Here is a 14,869-nt window from a genome sequence, read left to right as displayed (position 1 = left end):
GTCACAGGATATAAAATCAATGCACAGAAATTGGTTGCATTCGTATACACCAACAATGAAGCAACACAAAGAGAAATCAAGGAATCGATACCATTTATAATTGCACCAGAAACCGAATACCTAGGAATAAATCTAACCAAAGAGGTGAAAAGTCTATACACTGAAAACTATAGGAAGCTTATGAAAGAAATTGAAAAACACACACACAAAAATATGGAAAAATATTCCATGCTCCTGGATAGGAAGAACAAATATTGTTAAAATGTCAATAAAACCCAAAGCAATCTATAATTCAGTGCAATCCCTATCAAAATAGCACCAGTGTTCTTCATAGAACTACAATCAACAATCCTAAAATTTGTATGGAACCAGAAAAGACCCCAAATATCCAAAGAATATCGAAAAAGAAAACCAAAGCTGAAGGCATCACAATCCCGGGCTTCAAGAGCATTACAAAGCTGCAATCATCAAGATTGTATGATATTGGCACAAAAACTGAGCATAGAACAATGGAACAGAATACAGACCTCAGAAGTGGACCCAATCTTATGGCCAACTAATCTTGGTCAAAGAAGGAGAGAAATCCAATGGAATAACGACAGTCTCTTCACCAAGTGGTGCTGGGAAAACTGGAGAGTGACATGCAGAAAAATGAGCCTGGACCACTTTCTTACACCATACATAAAGATAAAATCAAAATAGATGAAAGACCAAAATAGATGTAAGACAGGAAGCCATCAAAATCCTCAAGGAGAAAGTAGGTAAAAACCTCTTTGACCTCGGCTGCAGCAACTTCTTACTCAACACCTCTCCAGAGGCAAGGGAAACAAAAGCAAAAATGAACTAATGGGACCTCATCAAAATGAAAAGCTTCTGCACAGCAAAAGAAACAATAAAAAAACAACAACACTAAAAGGCAACTGATGGAATGGGAGAAGATATTTGACACATGACATATTGGATAAAGGGTTAGTATCCAAAATCTATAAAGAACTTATCAAACTCAACACCCAAACAACAAAGTATCCAGTGAGGAAATGAGCAAAAGACACGAATAGACCCTTCTCCAAAGAAGACAACCGATTGTGGTTGAAAAAATACTCAACATCAGTCATCATCAGGGAAATACAAATCAAAACCACAATGAGATACCACGTCACACCTGTCAGAATGGCTAACATTAACAACTCAGGCAACAATAGATGATGGCGAGGATGTGGAGAAAGAGGATCTCTTTTGTACTGCCGATAGTAATGCAAACTCGTGCAGCCAGTCTGGAAAAAATTAAAAATAGAACCACCCTATGACCCAGCACCAGTGCACTACTAGGTATTTATCCAAGGGATACAGGTGTGCTGGTTCCAAGGGGCACATGCACCCCAATGTTCATAGCAGTGCTGTCAACAATAGCCAAAGTGTGGAAAGAGCATAAATGTCCATTGGATGAATGTCCGATGGATTGGATGAATGGATACAGAAGATGTGGTATATGTATTCAATGGAGTATTACCCGGCAATCAAAAAGAATGAAATCTTGCCGTTTGCAACTACGTGGATGGAACTAGAGGGTATTATGCTAAGTGAAATTAGTCCGTCAGAGAAAGACAAATATCATATGACTTCATTCATAGCCTGCTTGGGATTTCTTTCACCCCTCTCTCTCTGCCCCTCCCCGACATGTGCTCTTTCTCTCTCTCTCTCTCTCTCTCTCTCTTTCAAAATAAATAAATAAACATTAAAAAATAATAATAAAGTGTAAAGCTAAAGAAAACAGTCACAGAGCGGGAGTTAGGTATGATAAGTACACTTGTTTATTCTCACATAGTCTGTGCCCCCAGAACATCTGAATAACAAAATACAGTTCATTTGTGCTACTCTGGTTGAGATTTAGCTTTAAAAATTAAACAGTTCATCCTTCTACTAACTGTTAACTCCAGTGCTGTTTAACCATTTCCAATCCCAGTGCTCACTACCATTTCTTCTTTTCTCGATTTCAAAATAAGCTCTAGCCTCAAGTCTCCAGAAAACCAAACCTGGAAGCCACCAGATTTATGGCAGATGTCGTTATTACAAAATATTTGGGTTTAGGCAGAGAATGGGAGAAGTAGAAACAGCTGAAAAGCAGTGTTGGAGCTGCTCCTAATTTGCTGCTCTATGGTTTTAGATTATGTTCAAAGTAACTGATTTTATTTTCAACCTGAAATCTCTAAGCACTCTTACTGAAATAAGGGCCTTTACTCACCTACCTTGAACTAGACCATTACCGTCTCTTATTTCATTTTGCAAGCTTACTCTTCTCTCATCTTCTGTTCCTTTTCATTTAGTCTGCAGGTTAAACATACCACATAATAGAGGAACATAATTAAAAACAAAATCTCCAATCTAGGAAACCTCTTCCCCAAGAAAAAAGAAAAGAACAATAAACATTAACTAGGCAGATATAAGGTACATGATATGCTATCCAAAATAAAGTGTTTGCGGCGGAGAAGTAGGGGGGCCTAAAATTCCCTCATTCCTTAAACACACCAGTGTTGAGGCCAGAGGACTTTGAATCTTTGAATTCCAAGAGCCTGGACTACAGAGTGAGAGAGACATTCCCACAGGGACACCCTGGCGGGCCATAGGTGCGTGATTGTGAACTGGGAGAGAAAAGAGGTGGTGTAGGCACGGAGGGGAAGGATCCCGTTCTGTGGAGAGACAAAGGGAAGAGAAAGAGAGGCTGTGGAAATGTAGGATTGAATTTGGACAAGAGAAAACCCCAAATGGGAATCAGACGAAAACAGACAAAAATCAAATTTCTAACTGCGGGGCTTTCTCCACACTGGGGCTGGTTGCCCTGTTTGTGCACCCACGGAGCCAGCCCTGGGCTCAGTAACTAGCTCAGAGGTGCAGTCCGTAGTCAGAGAAAGCCGTCTCCTCCCTGAGAGCTGTGGAAAGAAGGTCTACAGCCATTGCAAGGACAAAGATCCCTGCCTGCACCCGCTGGCCAGAGGCCCCTTATCAGCAGGACGGAGCAGCACCGCCCCATTCCGGGGGAGCACAGAGGAGGATGCTTTAAGACATCAGGGTTTGAATCCCAGCCAAGCACCCAGGAGGCAGAGGAGTCAGTAGAGCGGGACAAACAACCTCACTCATGCCCACACGGCACTGTCAGGAAACCAGATCACTGAGCAGGATCCCTTAAGACATCGGGGTTTGAATCCCGGACAAGGGTCTGGGATGCGCAGGAGACTGGAGAAAAAAAAAAAAAAAAAAAAAAAAAAAAAAAAAAAAATGGTCCACTCATGCCTGTGCAGCACATTGAGGACACCATGATCACAGTGGTTTGGGATACCTGGTCCAGAGAGGAGACGGGTGTCACCATTTTTCTCCCCGTCACCAACAGAGTGGGGCTTCATGGAAGGGACAAAGGGCCACAGCGGAGGCGGGACCCACCTACCCCAAATCAGGCCCCTCTGCACCTGGTAACTGCGTATGTAACAGAGCAAGATTGACACTGACTGAGCCAGACAGTCGCTCCCCCAGACTAGCACTGGTTCCAAGGCACCCAGTGGTTTTGCATTTTCTGATTTAATTTTTGGACAATTCTTATTTTATGTATATATATATACACATACATAAATATACATATATATATACACACATATGCATACACACACACAGACACATATACATGTATATATATGTATATGTTTTTTCTTCCTTTCTTCTTCTTATTTCTTCCCTTCTCTAGTCTGGTTATTCTGGTTATTGGCTTGTTTATGCAAACATATTTAATCTGTTCTCTTTACGCCTGTTTTTATCTCCTTCTTTTTTATTTTCCTCTCTATGGTCCCTAGATAGGCCATATAGTTCTCTGCCTAGTCAATTTTATTTTCTTTCCTTTTCCTCTGCCCCTGTCATTGCTTTGTATGGGACAAGACCTCTTCCACCATCACTGTCCCCTTTCTGCCTCCTTTTCCCCCCAGGGCGACTTCAGTGAAGAAGTCAAAGCACACCTGATGTAGGGTCCAAACCTTCATTCTGCGTAGGGAGACAAAGCAAGCAGAGTCACAACAACAGAGAGCGCATAGCACACACCAAAACACCTCCTGAAGGGCCAGGCCCTGGACAGTGTATGACCCCTTTTTAACATAATAGTTAGTGCTCAAGGGTGCAAGACACATAACAAGCTTCTAAAACACATTAGAGGCAGAAAACTAGCCAAAATGATGAAATGGAAGAATTCTCCTCAAAGAAATTCCAGGGAGATATGACAGCTAAAGAACTGATCAAAACAGATAAAAACAATATATCTAATCAATAGTTTAGAATAACAGTCACAAGATTCATTGCTGGACTTGCAAAAGGCACAGAAGACAGCAGAGAATCTATTACTGCAGAGACCAAGGAACTAAGAAACAGTCATGAAGAATTTAAAAATGCTGTAAATGAGGTGAAAAGTTAACTAGATACAGTGAGAGTGAGGATTGAAGGGGCAGAGGGGAGATTAAGTGAAGTGTAAGATAAATTAGGGAAAAAGATGAAGCTGAGGAAAATAGAGCTAAAAAAATACTAGACCATGAAGGGAGCGTTAGAGAATTAGAGAACCAACTAAACTAACTAACTAACTAACTAACTAACTAACTAACTAACTAACTAACTAACTAACTAAGTGATTCAATGAAATGTAATAATATCTGTGTCATAGGAGTTCCAGAAAAAGAACAGAAAGACAAAGGGGCAGAAGGTTTACTTGAACAAACCATAGCTCAGAACTTCACCAATCTGGGGAAGGAAACATTGAAATCCAGGAGGCACAGAGAACTCCCTTCGGCCCTAAAAGGGATCGATCTTCTCCAGGACATACCATAGTGAGGCTGGCAAAATACAAAGATAAAGAGAGAATTCTGAAAGCAGCTAGGGACAAATGGGTCTTAACCTACAAGGGTAGAACATAACAGTAGTAGCAGACCTATCTACTGAAACTTGGCAAGCCAGAGGGAATGGCAGGCAATAGTCAATGTGCTGAATAGGAAAAATATGCAGCCAAGAATCCTTTATCCAGCAAGCCTCTCATTCAGAATAGAAGGAGAGATAAAGGTTTCCTAGACAAACAAAAACTGAAGGAATTCATCACCACTTAACCAGCCCTGCAGGAGACCCTAAGGGGGACTCTGTGAGTGGAATGTTGCAAAGATCACAAAGGACCAGAGACATCACTATAAGCATGAAATCTACAGGCATCACAATGACACTAAATCCGTATCTTTGAGTAATAATGCTGAATGTAAATGGACTAAATGCTCCAATCAAAAGATACAGGATATCAGAATGGATTAAAAAAAAAATCCATCTATAAACTGTCTACAAGAGACCATTTTAGACCTGAGGACACTTTCAGATTGAAAGCAAGGGGATGGAGAACAATCTATCATGCTACTCGATGTCAAAGGAAAGCTAGAGTAACCATACATATATCAGACAAATTAGATTTTAAACTAAAGGCTGTAATAAGAGATGACGAAGGGCATTATATAATAATTATGGGGTCTACCCATCAAGAAGAGCTAACAATTATAAATGTTTATGCACGTAATTTGAAAACACCCAAATATATAAATTAATAAATCACAAACATAAGCAGTCTTATTGATAAGAATATGGTAATTGCAGGTGACTTTAATACTCCGCTTACAACAATGGACAGATCATCTAGGCAGAAAACCACTAAAGAACAATAACCCTGAATGGTACACTGGACCTGATGGACTTGACAGATATATTCAGGACTTCTCACCCTAGAGCAGCAGAATATACATTCTTCTCGAGTGCACGTGAACATCTTCTAAGATAGATCACATATTGGGTCACAAAGCAGCCCTCCATAAGTATAAAAGAATTGAGATCATACCATGCACATTTTCAGATCATAATGCTCTGAAACTTGAAATCAACCACAGGAAAAGGTTTGGATGCATGGGGTAAAAGAATATTCTCCTCAAAAAATGAATGGGCCAACCAGGTAATTGGAGAAAAAATTTTAAAATATATGGAAGCAAATGAAAATGAAAACACCACACTCCAAACCCTTTGGGATGCAACGAAGTCAGTCCTAAGAGGAAAATACATTGCAACCCAGGCCTATCTCAAGAAACAGGAAAAATCCCAAATACAAACTCCAAGAGCACTAGAAGCAGAACAACAAAGAAACTCCAAGGCCAGCAGAAGAGGAGAAATAATAAAGATTAGAGCAGAAATAAATGATCTAGAATCAAACAAAACAAAAACAGAAACAAAAACAAAACAGTAGAACATATCGATGAAACTAACAGCTGGGTTTTTGAGAAGATAAAGAAAATTGTTAACACCCTAGCCAGATTTCTCAAAACAAAAACAAAAACAAACAACAAACAAACAAACAAACAAACACCAGAGGACCCTAATAGATAAAATCACAAATGATACACCACAAATGATAAAACCACAACCAATAAAAGCAATTATCACAGAATACTATGAAAAATTATATGCTAACATACTTGACAACCTGAAAGAAATGGACAAATTCCACCCTTGACACACACACTACCAAAACTCAAATGGGAAGAAGTAGAAAACTTGAACAGACCCACAACTAGTGAAGAAATTGAATCAGTTATCAAAAATCTCCCAACAAATAAGAGTCATGGGTCAGATGGTTTCCCAGGGGAATTCTACCAGACATTTAAAGCAAAGCTAATACCTATCCTTCTCTACCTGTTCCAAAAATTAGAAATGGAAGGAAAGCTTCCAGACTCACTTATGAGGCCAGCATTACCTTGATTCCAAAACTAGACAAAGACCCCCCCCCCCAAAAAAAAAGAAAAGGAGAATTACAGGCCAATATCCCCGATGAACATGATGCAAAAAATTCTCAACAAGATACTAGCAAATCAAATTCAACAGCATATAAAAGGAATTGTTCACCATGATGAAATGGGATTCATTCCTGGGCTGCAGGACTGGTTCAATATTCAAAAATCAATCACTGCGACACATCCTATAAATAAAAGAAATGATAAGACCCATACGATCCTGACAATAGATGCAGAAAAAGGATCTGACGAAATATAGCATCTTTCTTAATAAAAATCCTCAAGAAAGTCGGGTTAGAAGGAACATAAAAACCATATAAGAAAAGCCCACAGCTAATACCATCCTCAATTGGGAAAAACTGAGAGCTTCCCCCCCGCCCCGAGATCAGAAATACAACAGGATGTCCACTCTCACCACTGTTGTTTAACATAGTGTTGGAAGTCCTAGCATCAGCAATCAGATGACAAAATGAAAAGAAAAGGCATACAAATTGCAAAGAAGTCAAACTTTCACTTTTCACAGATGACATGGCACCCTACGTGGAAAACCTGAAAACCCCCACCGAAAAGCTGCTATAGCTCGTACATGAATTCAGCAAAGTTACAGGATACAAACATCAATGTATGGAAATAAGTTGCATTTGTATACACCAATAATGAAGTAACAGAAAGAGAAATCAAAAAGTCAATCTCATTAACTTGTACTAAGTTCTTGTATGGTTCTTGCGCTAAGAACCATAAAATACCTAGGAATAAACACAGGCAAACATGTGAAAGACCTGTATGGTGAAAACTGTAGAAAACTAATGAAGGAAACTGGAGAAGACACCAAGTAATAGAAAAACATTCTATGCTAATGGATTGGAAGAATAAACATTGTTATGATGTCAATGCTACTCAAAGCAATGTACACATTCAATGCAATCCCAATCAAAATTGCACCTTCTCAAAGCTAGAACAAAGAATCCTAAAATTTGCATGGAACCACAAAAGACCCCAAATGGTCAAAGTAATACTGAAGAAGAAAACCAAAGTGGGAGGCATCACAATTCCAGACTTTAGCCTTTGATCATCAAGACAGCATGGTTTTGGCACAAAAACAGACACACAGACCAATGGAATAGAATAGAAACCCCAGAACTAGACCCACAAACGTATGGCCAACTAATCTTTGACAAAGCAGGAAAGAGCATCCAATGGAAAAAGACAGTCTCTTTAACAACTGGTGCTGGGACTACTGGAGAGCAACATGCAGAAGGATGAAACTAGACCACTTTCTTACACCATTCACAAAAATAAACTCAAATGGATAAAAGACCTAAATGTGAGACAGGAAACCACCAAAACCCTAGAGAGAAAACAGGCAACAACCTCTTTGAACACAGCTGCAGCAATTTCTTGCTCAACATATCACCAAAGGCAAGGGAACTAAAAGTAAAACTGAACCCTGGGACCTCATCAAGATAAAAAGCATCTGCACTGGAAAGGAAATGATCAACAAAACTAAAGGCAACCAATGGAATGGGAAAAGATATTTTCAAATGACACATAGGATAAAGAGTTAGTATCCAAACTCTATAAAGAACTTACCAAACTCAACATCCAAAAAACAAACAAAAATGAATAAATGGGTAGAAGACATGAATACACACTGTTCCAAAGAAGACATCAGATGGCCAAGAGACCCATGAAAAGATGCTCAACATCACTCATCATCAGGGAAATACAAATCAAAACCATATAAAGATAACACCTCACACTGGCCAGAGTGACTAAAATTAACAACTTAGGAAACCACAGATGCTGGAGAGGATGTGGAGAAACCCCGTTGCAGTGCTGGTGGGAATGCAAACTGGTGTTGCCGGTCTGGAAAAATATATACAACTGAATACTCCTTGGCAATGAGAAAGAATGAAATCCTTGCAGCAACGTGGATGGAACTGGAAGGTATTATGCTAAGTGAAGTAAGTAAGTCAGGCAGAGAAACACAAATAGCTTATGTTTTCACTCATATGTGGATCTTGAGAAACTTATCAGAAGACCATGGGGGAGGGGAAGGAGGAAAAATAGAGAGAGGGAGGAAGGCAAACCACAAGAAACTCTTAAATACAGAGAACAAACTGAGGGTTGATGAGGGGCGATGGGGGAGAGGGGAAAATGGATGATGGGCATCGAGCAGGGCACTTGTTGGGATGGGTGCGAGCACTGGGTGTTGTATGTAAGCCAATTTGACCATGAATTATATTTTACAAAAACAAACATTTTTCCACATAACCTCTTTATTATAAATATTTTTGATATTGCAATAAGAGCAATATTGCCCTGAGACACACATACAAATTTATTTTACTTATAACAGTGTCTTGTTACTTTTCCTCTCCCACTTTTTAGGATCTCGTTGATGCTAGATCTACTGCTCTCTGTTAAAGCCTTTTACTTCATGACTATCTCACAGGTACAGACATTCTAAATAAAATCATATGTATTCTACTAATATTACTATGGAAATGTATTTGATATTGTTTAACCCAGACTGCTCACATAAGATACACAGATAAGTTAACTTTATATTCAGAAACCTAATTGTTTTATTTTAATTAGTGATAAATTCATTGCACTGTTAAAAATTGAGGCCAAACACACATTATGTAAAAATAACCACTTAGAAAGATACAGTTCAGGACTATTTGTATCTTTGTAATGTTGTACAATATCACCTGTCTAGTTATTAAACATTTTCATCAGCTTAAAAAGAAACCCTTCATATAGTATTTTCCATTCTCCTTTCACCTGGCCCATGGCAGCCACTAACCTGTGGTCTTAAAGGTTATGCTTTAAAAAAAAAAAAAAATACCGGTTTCACAGATTTAAGTTCCAAACGGACAGAGTTTTTAAAATCCTTTGTTTTATTCATTTTTTACACTTTTCTTTTACCAGATTTTATGCTACTGGCAGTAATCTAGAAAGAATGTGTTTACAAGGAAGGAAATCATTTTTAGTTCAGGGTCTAAATATAATTATGTATGTATTTATTTAAAAGATTCTGTAAGAATGAGGTTTTGCAGATCTCATATTTTTGTCAATATCTCAGTTAACGTTATTTGGCCTGTTTTATTTTAACTGGATATATTTCATATAGTAAGAAGGAAACACTCTGTCTGAATGTTACACTTTAATTGCTAGGAGACCAGGCATCTTGTGATGTCACAACTACTGAGGTGGAGAACCATTGTGATGGTCTGGATACATTACCTGTGTAGGCAAGCCAAAGCAGCAGTTGAAGCTGCAGTGTTCAAAACCATGCAGATGACAAACCTAGCTGAAAGAAACCTTATTTGAGATGGCACACGTTTCTTCAGAAATTCAAGATGGTTCTCCTAAAGATGGATCGACTAATTCTGCAGCCTCTGTTAGATCTCCTTTGTGGGATCCCACATTGACTGGGGATTTGGACCTAAGGTCTGTGATTGAAGAAAATGCTTTTCAGGCTTTGTCAGGAGGATCCTTAATAAAAAGACCACGATACACATTTTGTGTCTCTGAACCAGACGAAGATAATGATTTTCTGTCTCTGACTTTTCCCAGAAAACTTTGGAACATAGTTGAAAGTGATCAATTCAAATCAATTTGGTGGGATGAGAATGGAACTTCAATAGTGATTGATGAGGAACTCTTCAAGAAAGAAGTTCTGGAGAGAAAGGCCCCTTTCAGAATATTTGAAACTGGAAGTATGAAGAGTTTAGTTCGCCAGCTTAACCTTTACGGATTTAGTAAAATGCGACAGGGTTTCCAAAGATCTGCTTCGCTGGCTGATTTTCTGGCAGAGGAAAAAGAAGTATCTGTTTTAAGCAAGGTATTCAAAAATGTTATTGCTTATATATGAAATATATAAAATTGTACTTCATACATCAGTAAATATGTCCATAAATATAGGCTGCAACTAGGTCTTTAAAGTTATATGAAAAAGTTTAAGAATGCTTATTAAAAATTAAGGATAGCTTAGGCATGAATCATTCAGCACTATAAGAAACTGTGCTAGCAACTTTGACCTTTATCAATAAACTCCTATCTAAATAAGCTACTGAAACCATTTAAAGTGGTATTCACTGTTAGTTGTAAGTAACGGTTACATTTTCACAACCATAATTAAATGTTTATTTCCAGTAAGTTAATTTTTTTTTAAATACTAACAATGTACATGTATTATTGATGACTTTACGTGATGAAACTAAGTCAAAATTTCATAAATTAAATCTGTTATCCTCTCTTATATCTTCACTGAAGAATGTCACTAAATAACATTCTCCTTTGGTTTTAGTTACAGTTCTATCATAATCCAAATTTTAAACGAGGCTGCCCTCAACTTTTAGTAAGAATGAAAAGAAGAGTCAGGATTAAAAATGCTTCCACAGTATCACTAGTTCAAGATTTCAACAAGAAACCACGCAGAGCTGAGGGTAATGTGCATAGTCCTAATTCTGGTTTTGTTGCTGAAACTAGTGGAGAAAGGGCATTGTCAACCTCCACAAATTTAAATGTGCCCCTGATAAGGAAGCGTCCTCCTATCCAGAGTCTTGCTAATACAACTGCCCCCATGACAAGTGATCTTTCTCCACCGTCATCAACGTCAGCTAGGCCGTCAGGACAAATGGTAATGGATCAGCATGCCATTTTAAACCAGTTGACCACTTTTCACATGCATTCACGTGACAGCTACACTCAAGCAAATGGCCACACTGTGAACTTTGTTACAACTACAACTGCTACATCTCAGTATGGCATCATATCTCCCTTACAGAACAGTTATTTTGGAACAGTGGTGGAGCCTTGCACTTTTCCAACTAGATATCCTGCTGTGTCAGCCAGTGAGGTTCGTTTTTCTAACCCTCAACCACCAAGCAACCAATGGTTCTCAATGCCAATGATAGCTGATACTTCTGCTGCCTCACTTGCAATGTCAACTCATCAACCGTCTTCATCCTATGTACATCATCCTGATTACAAGTGATCTGTCAAAGGACTACCAGATAATACAAGAAAACAAAGATTAAAATTTATTGGCAAATGACCAAATATGGAAATTCTCTTATTTGAACAATAAAATTACATGTTCACCTTTATGGTTTCATTTTGTTTATTTTTGAAATAATTTAGAGTAAAATCCTTTGTTATTTATTTATTGTACTTGTTGGCCATTTGATAGTACCACTTTGACATGCCTCCTAAGTAAATTATACCTAATCAGCTTTTTAAAAAAGACATGAGGAGCAAGGAAAAGAAGCCAAAGTTATGTAATTTCTGAAGCAGTCCACGATGAATCAAATAAAGCCATATATTAGGACGACAGGGAAGGGATACATGTAAGTGAGCTCTAGAAAAGGCAAACACAAAGAATTTAGTATTCTGTCAATTACATTCTCCCAGTCATGTAGAAGAGTCCTTGGATTTTAGTTGGTAAAGGTTGTCTTCATTAAAAAAATGCGTCCATACTGGAAAGCATAGCATCTTCTCACTAGTGCAGCAACCACTATACATCACTGGAATAATAAAGATCACATCATGCAGTAATGAATTGCAGCAATCAAGGTGTTGTGTAATTTTACAATTGGTATTATCTAGGACCTGTTTGTTGCTCTAGTGATCTCAAAACATTCCAGCTTGTTTGTGCCTTTATTTCCCTCTCGCATGTGTTCATCTTTTATATCTTCTAATATAAACCTTTATGTTGTTTTCTTGTTCCATCCAAAGCCTATTCCATGCTTCACTCCTTATGCTGTTATTTAATGCCTTTTTGATTCTGAGCCCTGAAATTCAGCACAGGTAACAAATCTATTAAAGAGGTGACATCTGTTCACCTTAGCAGGTTCACATGTTTGTGTTCACTGTCCATTTTGAGCTATATTTAGACAATCTCTTTTTAGCTATGCCAATTCTCATCAGACAAATTTGGCACCAGCTCTTTCCTTGGTTAGAAGTCTCTCTCTTGAATTACTAGACTACTACTTTCACCAATCCAGCATATGCATCACCTCTTCCAAGTTGTTTCCTGTCAACTGCCTTTTCCTAGTCAGTCGTGGACATCAGTACAGACTGATCACAGCGACTCCCACACAATATATTTTTACATGTATGTTTCCGAATGAATGGTGGTTTAAGCCAATCAAAATTATTTTTGTAACTCCTATGTCCTTCACTACTGCCATAATTCGTAATTTTCTCTTTACTCTCTACTGGAGAGTTTCGTTACTCTTTACTCTTCACTGGAAAGTTTCTTAGACGGTAGATCACAGTAGTGTACAACAGTATCTAGTACACTAGATAATAACTTTGACATAATGAAACTAGCATCACTCCATACACTGTTAGTTTCCTGTTATTTGACCGTTATGCAAACTTGATACTTTGGGTAATACCACTGTAAAGGACTTTTTCCTTTCTGTTTCACTGAAATATATGTATTATTTCTCTGCCTCTCTCACCGTTTCTTCTCCAACTTCAGCTTTCACAAGTCTTTCCCTGAGAAAATTTGTGATACACTTACCAACTCTTTATGTATAGCAGTATCACAACTATTGCACTGAAGTGCATTGCTGACAAAATTCATCCACTTAGTCCTATGGGATAGCTGAGACTGCGATGGAGTACAGATCCGAACATCCAGAGGTCCCAGGTGGCAACACATTTTTGTCATCGCACACCATTATGCATATATTTTCAAATTGTGCCCACACAGGAAAAGTTTGGAACTATTGCTCCATATAGGAAATCCTGACTTCTTCCTGGAGTTTCATGACAATAAAAGGGTTATCTATGCCCATTAAGTCTTTAATCATTAGCCTTAGTTCTCAGATGTTCAATTATAGAGAATATAGTTCAACAACATGTTTAACGTACATGAATGTTTCAAGAAAAAATGGAGTCCTAAAATAGTAAAAAATGTAAAAAAAGATTTAAGTGGCATGAATGGAGAACATTGAGAGAACCAAAAGAAAAAATAATAGGAGGATGGAGGAGATGGCTAGAATATGGAATTGAATACAGCGAGAGTAAATCCAGAATAAGGTGCCAGATAAAAAAAAAAAAAAGAATGAAAAGTAAATGAGCAAATGCAGAAAACAGGTAAGCGTGACTTGAATATCCTTTTCCTACGTGCCCCAAGTCTTTCTACCCTCAAGTATAATACAACATGATTTCAATATAATCCTCAAGTCACAGAACATCTTAATTTACAACTTATTGTAAGGTGTCTTGAGATTCAGGACAAACTATATCTTTTAAACATTCTTCTTATTTAGGTTCTCACGAGTTTAAAATCACTCAACCGCAAAAATAACTTCCAACATTTGGCCCAAAAAGAATACTACAGCTGTTCTATGGAGGAAACAAACATACTATTCCCTATGCATCCCATAAGTACAACTAAAATTCTTGGGTGTTACGTATAAAACAAATTTTGTAAAAAGACTCTGAAAAGTGGAGAAAACAAGTGTATTAAAGAGGAACTGAGAACGAGGGAATGATGAGATGGTAAGTTCCCTGGATTTGTGTGTGTGTGTGTGTGTGTGTGTGTGTGTGTGTGTGTGTGTGTGTGTGTGTGTGTACAAGTATGTCTTTGTGCTTGTGTGTGCCTGTGAGAATGTATCTTTAAGTGTGTACCTAGATTTTCTTTTTGCCTTATGTATCACAGACTTGGTCCTAAAGAAACCCAGAAATGTGCCAAATAGGCACAGATCAAAAATACCCCTAATAAAGACTGCTTTCTCCATTCAAGGTTAGGCAAGGGGTGTCTTACAAAAACAGAAAACTGTTAGACAATAATACTATAGTTTATCCAACCACAAAACTCTGGACAAACTTCTCACCAAAGCCCAGCAAAGCCTAAGACGGACCTTAGAATTCCATTGCACCAAACAACAATGAGGGCCCCAACTCATCGCTGGGGTAGTACCAGAAAAGCCTGAGCAGAGAACTGGCATTTTCAATAGTTCCATGTATTAATAAGGCACCCCTCTTTTCTTGGGTACCAGTAAGGC

General features: G+C 38.2%; 2 protein-coding genes across 4 annotated transcripts in view; one reads left to right on the top strand and one right to left on the bottom strand.

Annotated features, from left to right (window-relative positions):
* The window catches only part of LOC124527579 (gamma-taxilin-like), a 697,565-nt gene that overhangs the window by 457,654 nt on the left and 225,042 nt on the right, over positions 1 to 14,869 (bottom strand). The window lies entirely within an intron of this gene.
* On the top strand, positions 10,088 to 11,954 carry LOC124527584 (heat shock transcription factor, Y-linked-like). The gene is made up of 2 exons (XM_047100681.1): positions 10,088 to 10,689; positions 11,155 to 11,954. Exons 1-2 carry the CDS (start codon positions 10,177 to 10,179, stop codon positions 11,842 to 11,844), a joined length of 1,203 nt encoding a protein of 400 aa, XP_046956637.1. The 5' UTR covers positions 10,088 to 10,176; the 3' UTR covers positions 11,845 to 11,954.

This window comes from Lynx rufus, unplaced genomic scaffold, assembly GCF_022079265.1.
Source record: "Lynx rufus isolate CCGP_SWC_20201006 ecotype Redwood Valley unplaced genomic scaffold, mLynRuf1.p SCAF_51, whole genome shotgun sequence".
In the NCBI taxonomy this organism is placed as follows: domain Eukaryota; kingdom Metazoa; phylum Chordata; class Mammalia; order Carnivora; family Felidae; genus Lynx; species Lynx rufus.
Note: the sequence above shows the minus strand (reverse complement) of the source record. Positions and strands in the feature narration are given on the sequence as shown.